Genomic DNA, 15,039 nt, shown 5'->3' with positions numbered 1-15,039 from the left:
GCTCTATGTAAGTTAGAAAACTTGTCTCTTTCACCAAAAGAAGTTGGTTCAATAAAAGATATTACCTCACCCACCTTCTCTCTCTAATTAGTGCCACTTGTGATATGGATAACTATCCACTAGGAACTAAACTAAATTCTTCAGCTTATTTTTATAGAAGGTTATTCAGTGGAGATTAGAAAAGAACAATTTTGGGGTTATTACCAATGTTGGGTGGATCTGAGCTGGTGCCCTAAAAGCGAAAAGCTCTGTATCCTATTCCTCTGAGCCATCGTGGTCCTAAGAAGAGGGCACAGTGAACAGACATTGGGTTCCATAAATAAGATGAACAGCTAAAAGAACAACAATTCACGTAAGATGCTAGGAAACATGAATAAACTGAATTAAGCTAGCAACCAAGAAAACAGAGCACAATTAACAATGGAAGAAAACAAATGAGAGTTGGATACTTGTAACCGAAGTTCTTTGAGATGGACTCTGCATATTCATACTCTTTGGATGTGCCAACTGGTGTAGCTGAGACAATCAAACTTTCTCATAGCAGTTCCTGTTAGAATGCTCTCGCACCCCTGCTCCCCCTACTATCAACATTCAAGCATGTTCTGACGCCATGGTGCCCACTGAGGTCCTTACACCACTAAAGTGGGAATACCAAGTAATACTGAAATTAGGACTCCACGGGAGCAAGATAGGCAGGCAGGGTGTAAGAAAATGCTGAGTCCATCTTGAAGAATTCTGCTTACAAGTAAGAAACCTTCATTTCTTCCAGCGTCATCTGCATATTCCCATTCTTGGGATAGTTTAGCAAGCAGTACAGAGAGATAGAGGAAGGGAGGCAGAGTCCTCATTAAACAATGATTAGAGCACCACTCTGTCAAACTTTGCATCAGACCTGGCTGCCAGATCCAATGCATAATGTTTCGTAAAAGTGTGACTCAAATGACACATAGCCATTTTGCATATTTCAGTAAGAAGAATATGTTTAATACAAATACAGTCACTGTTCTAGGGCTCTAAGAGGAACAGAAGAAGATAGGTAAGCTCCTCTGTAACACTCTTCAATACATTGTCTAACCCATCTAGAAAGAGACTGTGCTGGAAGGATCAGACCTTTAGAGTTATCCACATACAAGATAAATAACTAAGGCAAGGACATGAAGTTTTAAATTCAGATAACATCAGAGTGCTCTCTTTGTATCTAAGGAATGTAACCTAGATTTTCCCTTTATTTTACCAGGTTTTGGAAAGAATACTGGTAAATTAATACTTTGATTTACATGAAACTTTGAAATAATTTCAGGAGGGAGTTTAGGGTACTAAGAACCACCTTGTCCTCATAAAAAGTAGTATAAGGGAAGTCCACCATCAAGGCATCTAGCTCACTAACTCTTCTAGTCGAAAGGCTTGCTATTATTAAAGCTATCTTTATTAAAGATGAAATAAGGAGCAGCTCACTAGAGATTCAAATGGGGGAGAGGTAAGTTATGCTCAAACTAAATGTAAAGGGTCCTATACTGGTAGGTACAGATTCAATAAGCCCTTTAAAAGTTTTTCATCAAATTATGCAAAAAAACCCAATTGATTTTCCATTAATGTGAGTATGAAATGCTGTTATGGCTGCTAAATGGAACTTTAAGGAAGAGAGAGACAATCTATTGCTTTTAAATGTAACAAATATTCTAAAATAAGTTACATAAGAGCTGAAACTGTGTCAACATTTTTATCACACACCCATAACACAACTCTTTTCCATTTAAGATTGTAACTTTTTCTATTGGATAGTTTGTAGCATTAATTAATACTTGCTGCACTTCTATAGAGCACGATTTTTCTAAATCTGTCACTGGACTATTGTCCAGGTTGTCAGATGTAATGATTAGGAATCTGTGTAGAAGACCTTCCCTTCTTGCTGGGACAGTGAGACCATTGTTATTGGAAACATCTTATATTTGCTGTTGGATAAAAGGAGTGTCCCCTGTTGCCTCACCCATGCTGGAACAAATAGAATCACCCTAGCTAAATCCTGTCTTATTTTCTTTAGGACTTTTTAGGGTAGGGGGGAAATGCATGCATCAGACCCATTTCTTTATCAAGGAGAAACAAATATGTCAATTATTGACTTTCTGAATCCACTCTTGAGCAAAAGCAGGGGCATCTCATATTCGATAGGACAGTGAATAGATTTATGCCTGGAAATCCCCCAATGGTTGAAAATGTTCTGAATCACTGACTCCTTTAGAGACCACTCGTACATCTGTAAGGAATCCCTGCTCAGCTGATCTGCTATCTCATTGTGTTCTCCTGCTACACATAAGGCAATTGGGTAAATGTTGTATAGGATATAACAGTCCCAAAGTTTTATCAACTCATTGCATGATTAAGACTAACAAGCTCCTCTCTGTTTGTGCAAATACTACAGACATATTGTCTATGGCCACATGAATTCTGCATTCTGCACTTGTGGAAGAACACTGAGAGGCAGATAGTCCAGCCCTAAGTTTTAACATGTTTATGTGCAGCAGATGTTCTCTGAAACTTCAAAGACATTGAAAGAAAAGGTTGTGGAGATGTGCTCTCCTATTCTTATCTTGGACGCATTTGTGGTAACTATTAATGTAGGGGGGACCGGGTTGAACAAAACTCCTTTGTCGACTTTGTGTGGCTTCAGCCACCACATTAGAGGCAGATGAATTTTTACCATATTGTCCATGCTAGGTGTGAAGCAGCTTAATAGACAACGTTGAACTGGCCTCATTCTGAGCCTGGCATATCGAGTCATATACATTGTGGATACCAGAAGGCCTAAATATATATATATATATATATATATACATTTAAAAAAATTACCTTCTGTGAGGATTGTTGTATGGTGGTGCTTAGTTTCAAAACCTCTTTTCCAGAAGGAAAGCCCTCTCTCCTTTCTCGAGTTGAGGATTGCCCCAAAGAAAGAAATCCTTTGGGATGAAGACAGAAGGGACTTTCTTTTGTTTATCAGAAGATCCCACGTTCCAAATAGAGAACAAATGATCTCTTCTTCTGATGGAGCCCTTAGGAGCCAATTGTCTAAGTAAATGAAAATTAAAATCCCTTACCTCCCCAAACACGCTGCAGGCATGTGGTGAAAACTCTGGACACAGTAGAGAGGGCAAAGGGTAAATGGTATATTGGAAATGGTCTGGACCAAGGGTAAAACAGATATTTACAATAAGAGGGTCTTACAGAAATACTGAAGTACACATCTCTGCAATAGAGAGCAGTGAACCAATCCAGAGTAGACTGGATTGGAGCCAGTTAGAGCCAGGGTTAGCATTCTGAAATGAAACTTCCTGAGGCATCTGTTTAAAGCTCTGATATCTAGAACTGGTCTGAGAATTCAATTGGCGGGATGGAAGGGGTGATTAGAAGGAACTCTTTGTTCTTCAATACCTCCTGCTTGCAATAGGGTTTGCTGAACTGTTCTGTTTTATACAATATGCAAAATTCTTTGGGCAAGGATAATTTCTTCCTGTACATTTTGAACAACTCCAAACACACTGATAGAGTTTAATAATTGTTTTCCCTCTGTGATTGTATAGTAAAGGACAATATAACCTAAATAACTGTATGAAGAGGCAATATGTTTTCCTAGTATCTATTCATCACACACATGCTGACTAGCAATTATGGCAAACTAAATTGTTATACATTCCATAACTATCTTATTAGAAATTTCTCATTGTGTGGCTTCAAACAAACAAAAAATGTTCAAAAGATTAAAAGGCTGTGGAAGTGTCTCAGTAAATTCCATCTGGTAGATACATTTGTCATTTCTGAGACTAAGCAGACCCAAAGTCTCACCGAGCTGTGACAGTCTACAAAAACTCAAGCTGAGTGGGAAGGAATTAGCCTCACTGACACACAAAGAACTTGTGGTAATGTACCATGTTCCTCCTCCGGCCCCCTCTTTCATGTTTGGGTTACTGTATTAACATGAATGCAACTTCTGGGTAACTGTGCTACAGTGTCATATTTCAGGAAGTAATTTACCCTTACAATAATAAAGAAAAGGAAAATGCTTCAGTCATTTATTTTCCATGTGCATGTTGCAGTTATGGTGAAATCAGTTGCTGTAAAAGGACAAAAGAAAAAAAAACATGGCAAGTTTTATGCTAAATCTTGAATGAAAAAGTTTGTTTCACATAGATCTTAGTAGTCTACACAGGGAAGTGGGCATAAAAATGTGAATTCTGGAAAAACTAGATCTATGTTCAGAAATAAAGGTTATGCTTGAACAGGTATACTGTCTCTCTAAGCATAATAAATCTACAGTAAAATCATGTCACCTGGAAAATGATTCAAAACATTTACAGTAGAATTAGAACTAAATAAATGGCAAATGTTTTCCAGTTCCCTTGAAAATAATACACTTCCTTGTTACTTACATAAGCATATCATTTATGTAGAACTTCCAGCTGAGCCTTGTCAGCCTAAGGACCAAATGCATTCTGCTGCTTTTCATTTTCCCAAAGTGAGGTTTTTAGTTTTCTGAATAACTTATTAGATTATTCTCTGCACACAGAAGAGAGCAGCACTTTGTCCCCAGGGAAAGAAGCTATTTCAGACTTCATTAAGGAGTCGTCTAACATGTTTCAACAATCCCTACTGTTGCTCTCTTTGTTTTAAAGATATCAGTCTGATTTTGTTTCATTCGCAACTGGAGACTAAATGACACCAAGCAGAATCTACTGTTAGGTTAGATTACCAGGTAAAATACATTTTACATTTTCAATTATTGCTTACAGCGTGATGTGGAATGGCTTAAACTACATGTTAATAGTGTGGTGTTTAATACTTTGCAAATATGTTTAAAAGTTAACAAGATTAGTTCTTTATAGCAAATACTATGTATAAAAACTTTTCTAAATTAAGAAAGTATGCAGTATTGGGTGATCTGGGCTTCTTTGTTCCATATGAATGCTTGGGATAGCTAATCATAATTAATTTCTACGCAAATTAATTTCAGTAACAGTATGTTAATGTTCAGAAATAATTTTAACCCTCATGCATTGTCAGAGAAAGTGATTAACTCAAAGAGATTTCTGAACTTACTGTGAATAGAGTCAGATAAAGAAAGCATATAATACTCTCTGCGGAATGTTTAGAAAGGATCATTTGTTTAGAAATTAACTATTTCCTATCACATAAGGCAAAACAACAGAAAGACTGAACACAGTAAGAAAGAAAAACAAAATAAGTGACAAACAATTTATTACACATGTAAGTGAACAGCAGAGAGGATGAAGAATCTTATACAAGCATGACCTAAACATTTCTGTAGAAAATATGTCCTATTAACCCAAGTAATAAAGTATACACTATATCAGGGAAAACTATTGTTTAGTGTATTAAGCAACAATTACAAGAATATAATAATTTCAATGTAAATCAATACTAGGTGCCCAAGTCACAGTGTTGGTGATATGCAATGATTTACAGTTATTTTAATTGTTCAAATCTAATTTTTTTTTTATTTTCATTTGATTAAAATTTGACAACACTATGTTAAATATTACTTTATGTTTGCTAATTTAGGAGTTTCAATAGTGGGTGCAAAGGGTAGTACCAGTTGATTCTGTGGCCTTTTCTTATCTTATAGGTCAAGGACGCTAGCTGGAAAAAAAATGTAGCATTAAACTTTCAGCCAGCATTGAGAAATTAATGTTCTTGATGTTAAACTATAGCACTTGAGTTCACATGTATCAGTAGAAACTGATTATATAAACTTGTTTCACTTTACCTTATAGAAACTGTAGTTACAGAGTAGTTTTACTCTTTGATACTTATAACTACTACTACATTCACACAACTGGAAGGATAATTCCGATGTTAATATAATGCAGTTGATAGATCTGAATTCTAAAAATACATGCATAAAATATGGGAAATGTATAATTAGTATTTCTGTAATTTAGGCAATCTTCTGGTTAAATGAATGAGTGGTAATTAGCTATCAAAACAATCACTGTTTATTTGCAGTGCAATTCTTGTGTAACTACAATGTAATTACACTCACAATATTATTAAATATAACCTAAAGATTTAACTGTAAAGATGTCACTGAGTGCTTGAAAAAACATGCTCAAGGCTTCTCCTTACAATCAGTTCTTTCATCCAACCCTTTTGAAGTTTGGCCCATCTATAGTTCTGTAATGTGCAGATTTATGAACAGTCAAAAGAATGCAAGTCAATTACAAATCACAAAGAAGATTAGGCCAGTTGCCCTCGATCACATCTGCAATGTTAGGTATCAGGAAAAAAGCAAGCTTTGAAAAAGGCATCAGTTAGGATATTTCTTGAGTTTCTGTGTGCTGCCATGTTCAGTAATATTTCTTTCTTGTAAGAAAAAGGTACCAACATTCAGTGCCACAGTGCATACTGCATAATGAAGGGTGTAAATCTAGTAATTGAAGAAGGCATTTGGGTGTAATATAGCCTGGATCCTGTTCACAACTCTGCCACTAGTTCTGTATATGAGCTTGGGTGAGACATGTAACTGTACCTCAGTTTACCCATTTGTAAAATAGGAATAATGCATACCTATTTAATTAATGTTTGTTAAACTACTCATACATACTCAGATGAAGGTAGCTAAACAAAGATTATTATAAAGAGGTAAGTACAAATTTACTGTTCTAAAAGTTATTTACTACTAACTTCCTGTACAAAAACCAAAATATGAAAATTCTGTTATGAGTGGCATGAAAAACATGGAAGCCACCATATGCTTTGTATCAAGAAAAGGAAATCTTGGAAAACCTGCAGTATGAAAAATGACCTGACATATTAGCAGGAAAAAAATCTGGTAATTAAAAAACTGTTTTAAGATCAAGAGACTGGGGCAACATCTTACAACTGTCGATGATGCACGAATATAAAGGCATTATTTGAAAAGGGATGTGCTGACTTAATTTCACTAAATAACACCAACAGCTAATTATTCATCTATCAAGGATGGTCAATCAGACTTAGTGACATCCTCTAACTCAGTATTATTTACAATTACACACATTATGTATACTCTCAACATAATGAACCAAAATCTAGTTTAAGACAAAGGACTATTAAAATAGCAGAAAATGTAGGTTTTTGTGCGTGCTTCATGTTATAAGAACTAGAGCATGAAAACATAATGCTCATGCATTTGTACTGTAAATATGTGATTATGGCTTCCAGTATATTCAGAAGTTTTTGTATCATAAAAAGATCTAAATTTCTCATGCTCTGACATTGACTCAAGATGTCATGCAAGAAATCTCATCACTAATACTGTGCAAACACAAAAAAACCACAGCAATTTCCTATAAATATTTTTTGATTAAACAGATAACTAAAAAGACATCAACTATTTAACTTTACCTTTCCTAATACTAAATGTACTAGATGACTTCTACTTCAGCACTTTAAATGCATGCTGCTACCGAAACTGTACATATTAAAAGGAACTTCATTTTTGCCACAGTTGTTGGGATCCCAAAATATTGCCATTTTGAAACCTGTTTTAAATGAATTATTCCAGCTCCTAGGGTAGAGGTCCCCAGACTATGGGGCATATCTCCCCTAGGGGGAACACAGAGGAATGCAGGGGGCGGAGAGGGAGCACGGCGGGACCCAGGACAGTCCCCACAGGGGCAAAGGAGGGAGCGCCCCCCAGCCCTGCTCTGGCTCCTGGTCCCAGACCCAGTCCTACTCCCAGCCTTGGCCCCAACCGTGTCCCGGCCACAGCTTCCGCTCCTGGCTCTGATCCCAGACCTACTTCCTGCCTCAGCTCCTGGCTGCGGTTCTGTTCCCGGCCCCAGCTATGACCCCAGCCTCGGCCCCCAGACTCCTGTCCGCACTCCCCTCCCCAAGCAGCGGTCCCGCTCCTGGCCCTGTCTCGCAGTGGGGGTGTGTGCAGACAGGAGTAAGGGGGGGCACAATCGTGAAAAGTTTTAGGACCACTGTCCTAGGGTGATACAACACTTTTATCTTAAGGCCATGACTAATATTCGAAAGACTCTAGACACTTAACAGAATTTAACTAAAAGTTTCATTTACAAGAACAAAAGGTCAGTATGGCCAAGGAAAGCTAGTGCCAGAACAAAATTCCTAACGACGTCTCCCCCAAACACAAATAAAGCCCTACCGCACAATTATCATAATCTATTATTTGCCAAGCCCTAATGTGCTCAGTGCTTTACAAGGCACAAAGATAAATACAAACCCTGCTTGAAGAGCTTAAAAAAGAAAGGAAAGTAGTTACTTTAAGCCTCTCTTGGAAGGATGCCACAGATTTCGTCTAGTCCAGGGGTCTCAAACTCAAATGACCACAAGGGCCACATGAGGGCTAATTCATTGGCCCAAGGGCCACATCACTGACACACACACCCCACTTCCCCCAGCCCTGCCCTCACTCCACCCCTTCCATGAGGTCCCACCTCTTCCCACCCCTTCCCTGCCCCCATTCCAATCCCTTTCCTGAAGTCCCCACCCCAACTCCGCCCCCTCCCTGCCCCCAGAGGGGACATGAGGGGTGTGGCAGGGGCTCAGGGCAGGGAGTTGAAATGCAGCAGGGGGTTGGGGTGCAGGCAGGGGGCTCAGGGTGCAGAAGGGGTGTGGAATGCAGAAGGGGGCTCAGGGCAGGCGGTTGGGGTGTGGGATGCAGCACGGGGCTCAGGACAGGGGATTGGGGGGCGGGGTGCAGGAGGGCTTCGGACTCCGGGGTGGCAGTGGCGCACACCAGGCCAGGCCAGGCTGCCGGCCCCGGCCCCACTCTGCTCCGGGAAGTACCTGGAACCATGTCCCTGCGGCCCCTGGGGGAGGGGGAACGCAGGACTCCATATGCTGCTTTTCACACCTTCAGGTATTTCCCTCAAAGCTCCCATTGGCCAAGGTTCCCTGTTCCCGGCCAATGGGCGCTGTGGGGGGGGCGGTGCCTGGAAGCCAGGGCAACACATGGACGGAGCCCTCTGCTCTTCTCCCGGCCTCCCCCCCAGCCGAAGGAATGTAATGCCAGCCGCTTCAGGGAGCAGCGCCAGGCTCGAGGGGGGCAATCCTGCAGCTGTAGTTTGCCCACCCCTGGCCTGGAGATAGTTGGAGGGGCGGGCATGGGCCGCTTGTTTGAGACCCCTAGTCTAGTCTATAAAGGTGGCAAGGTGTATTCCAAATCACAAGTCCCCATCAGAGAAAGCCCCATTTTCTCATCTTTGCAGGATAATAATGTTAGCATCTACAACAGGGATGGGCAAACTATGGCCAGGGGGCCGCATCCTGTCCTCCAGACATTTTAATCCATCCATAGACCTCCTGCCGGGGAGCAGGGTCCAGGGCTTGCCCCGCTCTGGTGCTGCAAGGGGCTCCGCATGCTGTCCCTGCCCCCGCAGCTCCCATTGGCCACACCTGACCGTGCCTCTGCATAAGAGCCAGAGGGGGGACATGCCACTGCTTCTGGGAGGTGCTTGAGGTAAGCGCCACATGGAGCCTGCACCCCTGACTCCCTCCTGCACCCCGACTCCCTCTCGCTCTCCGAACCCCTTGGTCCCAGCCTGGAGCACCCTCCTGCATCCCCAACCCCCCATCCCCAGCCCCATCCCAGAGCCCGCACCCACAGTCAGAGCCCTCACCCCTTCCTTCACCCCAACCCCCAATTTCATGAGCATTCATGGTCCGCTATACAATTTCCATACTCAGATGTGGCCCTCGGGCCAAAAAGTTTGCCCACTCCTGATCTACAAGGTTGTCACAACAAGTCAGAAGACAAAAGCTGGTGAAATACTCGTCGTAAGTACCTCTTTTTGGAGTGCATTCCACACTTGAAAAACAACTGTGACATACTTGCTGCATTCCAGAAAACGCTGGAATCATGTCTAATGGATTTTTTTAACCCTGTTTGTTGGCGAGAGTAAACATAATTTGATTACTGGTTCAGCGTAGGAACTCCATGATCTTTAGCCATTTTGAGATGTGTTTTTAGTAGCGTAGGGGACAACTCAATATGGAACAATCCTTTTGGATTATTGTCCTTGTGTACTTCACTAAAGATGATTTGGGACACAACAGAAAGAAGTGGATTTGCTAGTGTGTGAATAACACAGTCATTCCTGAGATGAAGAGGTCCTGCAGCCATAAGCAATAGTGGTGATCAGGGACTGGAGAAAGTATTCCTTCAATTACAGCCATCAATGAACTCGTCTGCTTCCTGGGCTGGAGGCACGATTTGTATCTAACAGAAAATTAACAGCTCTCTCTCTAACAATACAATGAACAACCACCATAAACTTAAACGTAGCCCAAAATGTACAGCTAGTTACTTATTAGACGAGCAGTGAACATGTATTTGAGCAGTATGGATCTGGAAATCTGTTCCATATTCAGGAAAGGATTTCCAGTTCCGTGCTGCCTGAGCGCAGTGCTTATCTGTTTAAAAATAAAAATAGCCCTGTATTCAGGACTATATTTGAATACAAGTGTACTGCTCAACTGTAGAGAGTCACAATTACAAGACTGGTTAGAGAGCTCTGTCACTACAGATTTTATCCAACAGATTAAATTGTCCATGCCAACCTGACATTTTGGGATATGAGAGCAATCCAGAGTGGATAAAAATCAATGATTAAATAAAAAATAAAATAAAATAAAATAAATTGGATTTTTTTATTTAAATCGGATTTTTTTATAAAATGCTTTTTGAGGAAAAAACCTATCTAAAGATAGTTTAAATTAAGATATATCTTTGAGCTATAGTGTCTCATCACGGAATAGAGATTATAAATTCTAATCCTATAGTAGGAGACAATATATTTATGTAATGTTTAAGAAAAGTTTTGTAAATGAGTTCCAATAGTTCCTGGATTAGGGATCCAATCTTATGGGGTTTCAGGGGCTTCTGTATAGATTATTTAGGTTAATCTTTCTTTCCACCCAATCGGCCTCAGTGTTCAGTCTACAAGATACCATCAGAGATGCTTAGTTTTGCAGTTCTCAAACTGTGGACTTGTGGCTCCAGAGATAGCATGCCTTAACAGCAAAAATGTTTTTAAATAAATAAACAAACAAATAAATAAATAATATATAGAGGTGAGAAATAACAGACCTCAACACTATTGTTCCTCTGCAAATTTCTGTACACAAGTCAATCCTTGAACTCTCTCTAAAAGTTCAAAGTTTCAAAAAGTTCAATGAATAGAAGATTGTTGGGGGGAGAATAGATCTGCACAAGGAGGAGAAGTCTAGAGATAAATGTGAGAAGGGAGAGGCAGGCAGTAGAAACAAAAGTGAAACTGTTTGAGCATGATATTTCAGAAGTCTTGAGGTCTTTCTGAGTGTAGCCTTCATTGATCTGAGATCTACCATACCATTCTCTCACTAGAAGGGAAAACCTATAATGGTAGCAGGCTGTAAAAGAGACCCAGTTTGGGAATAAGAGCCATTCAAGAAATATATGTTTGCTGATGATATTTAAAGAAAGTCAAACCAGTGAACTGGTGGAAGTCACTTAAGCACTTGGATTCAGAGACTGTTGAAATGATAATCTCACTTTTAACAGCAGTAGCTTCTTCTGCTGGTGTAGAAAGAATATTTTCTTCCTTTGGACTAATTCATTCCAAATTAAGGAACTGTTTGGGACCTGAAAAAGCAGGAAAGTTTGTTTTCTTTTCCAGATTATGAACAAACAGAAAAATGAAGGTGAAGACAACTGACTGCAGAAGTCAATATTTTAAGTTTCTCATGTTGACCTGGCCGACATAGTCGATTTATTATTTTTTTAAATATTTCATTTAACTATTTTAGTTAAAAACAATTTTAACAAAAGCAACCCTGATTTTAAAAAACTTGAACGATTAACTAAATTCAAAAATTCACATGCTCATTTTGTTAAAATATTGTATGTTTGCTGTTGAAGAAAAAAATCTGGAATACATAACGCTGTTTTAGTTAAATAAAACAATTTAAATGTCTGTCTGGTGATGTTCTCCTCCTAATACAGCATGGTAAGAAAATCCTCCAAATATTAATGATTAACCTGTTGAATTGCAGATAATTCACCTCCTAATGATTTCACAAATATCTGCTTCAATTACCTTTGGTAAATGAAATAACCAAACAATCATATAGCTATAAAACTAATCTGATATGTTTTCAAAATAAATAATTTTTAAAATGTATAGTGTGCACCTTCTAAAAATGAAATCTACATCTACCTGTGAGTTGTGAAGATTATGTATTAAGGTTATAACAACCAACAAGAATGCACTTTTATGAAGAAATCCATGATTAAATCGAGTCTTCCTGACTAGTGATTTAAATCAATTCCACCCTGGAGCGGTCTAAGTATTTTCTGATAACTGTGCTTTAAACTTGCATTAAATGACATACTATAAAAAGCTGTATCTATATCTCGCTTTTTCTTTTTTAGGACACTGCTTGTGAAGGGAAAAACATGCAGACTGCATCTTTGCTTTATTATTTCCTGCTTGTCTGTTTGTGTATTGATTTTGCTCAAAATCAAACAAATGAAATTCCTAGGAGGCAAAGAAGGAGAATGCGCTATAGAGGATCAAGAAAGGGTTCCTCAGCATACCACAGACCAAACAGACAACCACAGATTAAGACTTCAACTACTGTTGCTGTAGTACCAAGCATTCCCCTTATTAATATTGATGATGGCATTACAGAAGTATTTGATTCTCTTATAGGTTTGGGTGGACATGAATCCAGTTACAATGTCTTACCAGGTAAGAAGAGAACAATGATGTTTTGCATTATACCTCTATACTTGTAAACCCTCCTCACTGTAGACCACACTTTTCCTTTGCTTTAAAAGAAATTAATGCAACTGTAAATTTAAATTATACACACACATTATATATATCTATATATATATATATATTCAGTCAATGGTAAAAAATTATGTGAATGAAGAGTTAAAGTTACTTGGTAGTATGTAGAGTTGAGCAAACTCAAATGTCTGCAAAACAGAAAATTCAGTTAAAGTTGCCCATGCAAACTTAACTCTGCTCTCTTTCAGCAATGCCCCAATATGCCCCATTAACACACACACCTTTACTTTGCCAACCCCACAGCTGCTGAAATGTACAAGTGCTTTACCTCCTTTTACAACCCATTCACACTCACCCATAGGATCCTAACTAACACTATCAAAGGATAAAAAGGTTGCCCACACCATCTTCCCTCTACCTTCTTTAAGCAACGTCTCAATATGCACATACCCACACCAGCTCTTGGCACTACTAGATTCGGGAAGTTCCAGATCCTAGTATACACCCACACAATTACCCAACTCCCCCGAAAGAATACCACACGTATACAATTTTAAAGCCATTTCACTGCCTTTTACAACAACTTTACACTTACTCACAGGACACCATCTCACTTTACCTTAACCATCACAGTTAAACCTGACATTAATCACACTCACTTTATCTGGAGTACATGAAGAAAATAAAAGCTTAGACTGCTCTCATATTACAGCTTGCTACTGTCAATACCCTTCGAAATAAAACCCCTGTGCCTTGCTAATTACAGAATGCATACAATTCTGCACTGAAATGATGTATAGTGGATCCTGAAGATATACATGCAGCTCTTCCCTTTTCTAACACACACCAGAGGTTGCAAAAATAGATCTCATATAATAATCACAGCTGTCAGACACCACAAAGTAATCCACAAACATCCTTACTTCACAAACACACTTTTACCAAGCAGGCCCAACTACTGCCTCCAACATTTGGTGTAGGTACACCTAATACACTGACTGTATCTGGAGTGTATCCAAATAATTTCCAATGGTTATTAGTCAGCTCCAGAGGAACAGAGGGAAGGTGGGGTTTAATGGTGAACTGGAAGATCTGCAGGGTAAAGGATGGTTGGGGTTCAGTGGAAGAGCTGGGTGTCCAGAGGGGTTGGGATGCACTGGTTGGCCAGAAGTGACCATCATGATCATCTACTCTGACCTTTGGCTCATTGCAGGCTGCAGAACCTCCCCATCCATTCTGGAAATTGGTCCATAACCTTTGGCTGAGTTACTGAAGTCCTCAGTGAATCCACCATTTATTCTAATTCAAACCAGCAAGTGACCCATACTCACTTTCCCCAGGGTCTCTGCCAAGCTGACCTGGGGGAAAATTCCTTTCTGACCTTAAATATGGCAGTTAGATCCTGAGCAAATGGGCAAGACCCACCAGCCAGACCCCTGGGAAAGAATTCTCTGTAGTAACTCGGAGCCTTTCCCATCTAATGTCCCACTTTTGGCCATTGGAGATATTTGCTAATAGCAACCACAGAGGGGTCATATGCCAGTGTAGGCAACCTGATCATACCATCCCTTCCATAAATTTATCAAACTCAGTCTTAAAACAAGTTAGATATTTTGCCCCCACCACTCCCTTCCCTTGGAAGGCTGTTCCAGAACTTCACCCATCTGAAGGTTAGAAACCTTCATCTAACTGGAAGTCTGAACTTGTTGATGGCCAGTTTATATCCCTTTGCTCTTGTGTCAACATTGGCTCTTAACTTAAATAACACTTCCTCTCTCTCCCTGCTGTTTATCCCTCTGATGAATTTGTACAGAGCAATCATATCTCCCCTCACCCTTCGTTTTGTTAGGCTAACCAAGCCCAGCTCCTTAAATCTCCTCTAATAAGGCAGGTCCTCCATTCCTCTGATGATCCTGGTAGCTGTTCTTTGCACCTGTTGGGGTACACTGGCAGCACAGGGAGTGTAAGGAGGTTGAGGTTCATTGCAGGGCAGCTGGGGTGCACTGATAGAGCTGGGAAATGCAGGGGGATGGGGAAGCCAGTTTGATGTGCACTGGCAGAGCTGTGGTGTGTAGGGTGTTTGGTGTGCACTGGCACATGTGGTGCAGGGTGGTTGGGGAGCACCAGAAGAGATGGGTGCAGAGGGGTTGGAATGCACTGGCAGAACTGGGGTGCAGGAATTTGGAGTGCACTGGCAGAACTGTGGGGGTCAGACAGGTTGGGGTGCACTGGAGAGCTGGTGCTG

General features: G+C 40.1%; 2 protein-coding genes across 3 annotated transcripts in view; one reads left to right on the top strand and one right to left on the bottom strand.

Moving 5' to 3' along the window:
• CENPP (centromere protein P) overlaps positions 1–15,039 on the bottom strand; it is a 294,323-nt gene that overhangs the window by 52,005 nt on the left and 227,279 nt on the right. The window lies entirely within an intron of this gene.
• ECM2 (extracellular matrix protein 2) overlaps positions 4,516–15,039 on the top strand; it is a 36,226-nt gene continuing 25,702 nt past the window's right edge. Inside the window, exons 1-2 of the mRNA XM_050957775.1 lie at positions 4,516–4,744; positions 12,431–12,749. Coding sequence (XP_050813732.1) covers positions 12,455–12,749 — 295 coding nt within the window. The 5' untranslated portion in view covers positions 4,516–4,744; positions 12,431–12,454. The remainder of the gene's footprint in view (positions 4,745–12,430; positions 12,750–15,039) is intronic.

This window comes from Gopherus flavomarginatus, chromosome 6 (genome assembly GCF_025201925.1).
Source record: "Gopherus flavomarginatus isolate rGopFla2 chromosome 6, rGopFla2.mat.asm, whole genome shotgun sequence".
Classification (NCBI taxonomy): domain Eukaryota; kingdom Metazoa; phylum Chordata; order Testudines; family Testudinidae; genus Gopherus; species Gopherus flavomarginatus.
The sequence above is the reverse complement of the archived record's forward strand: the minus strand, read 5'-3'. Positions and strand labels throughout refer to the sequence as shown.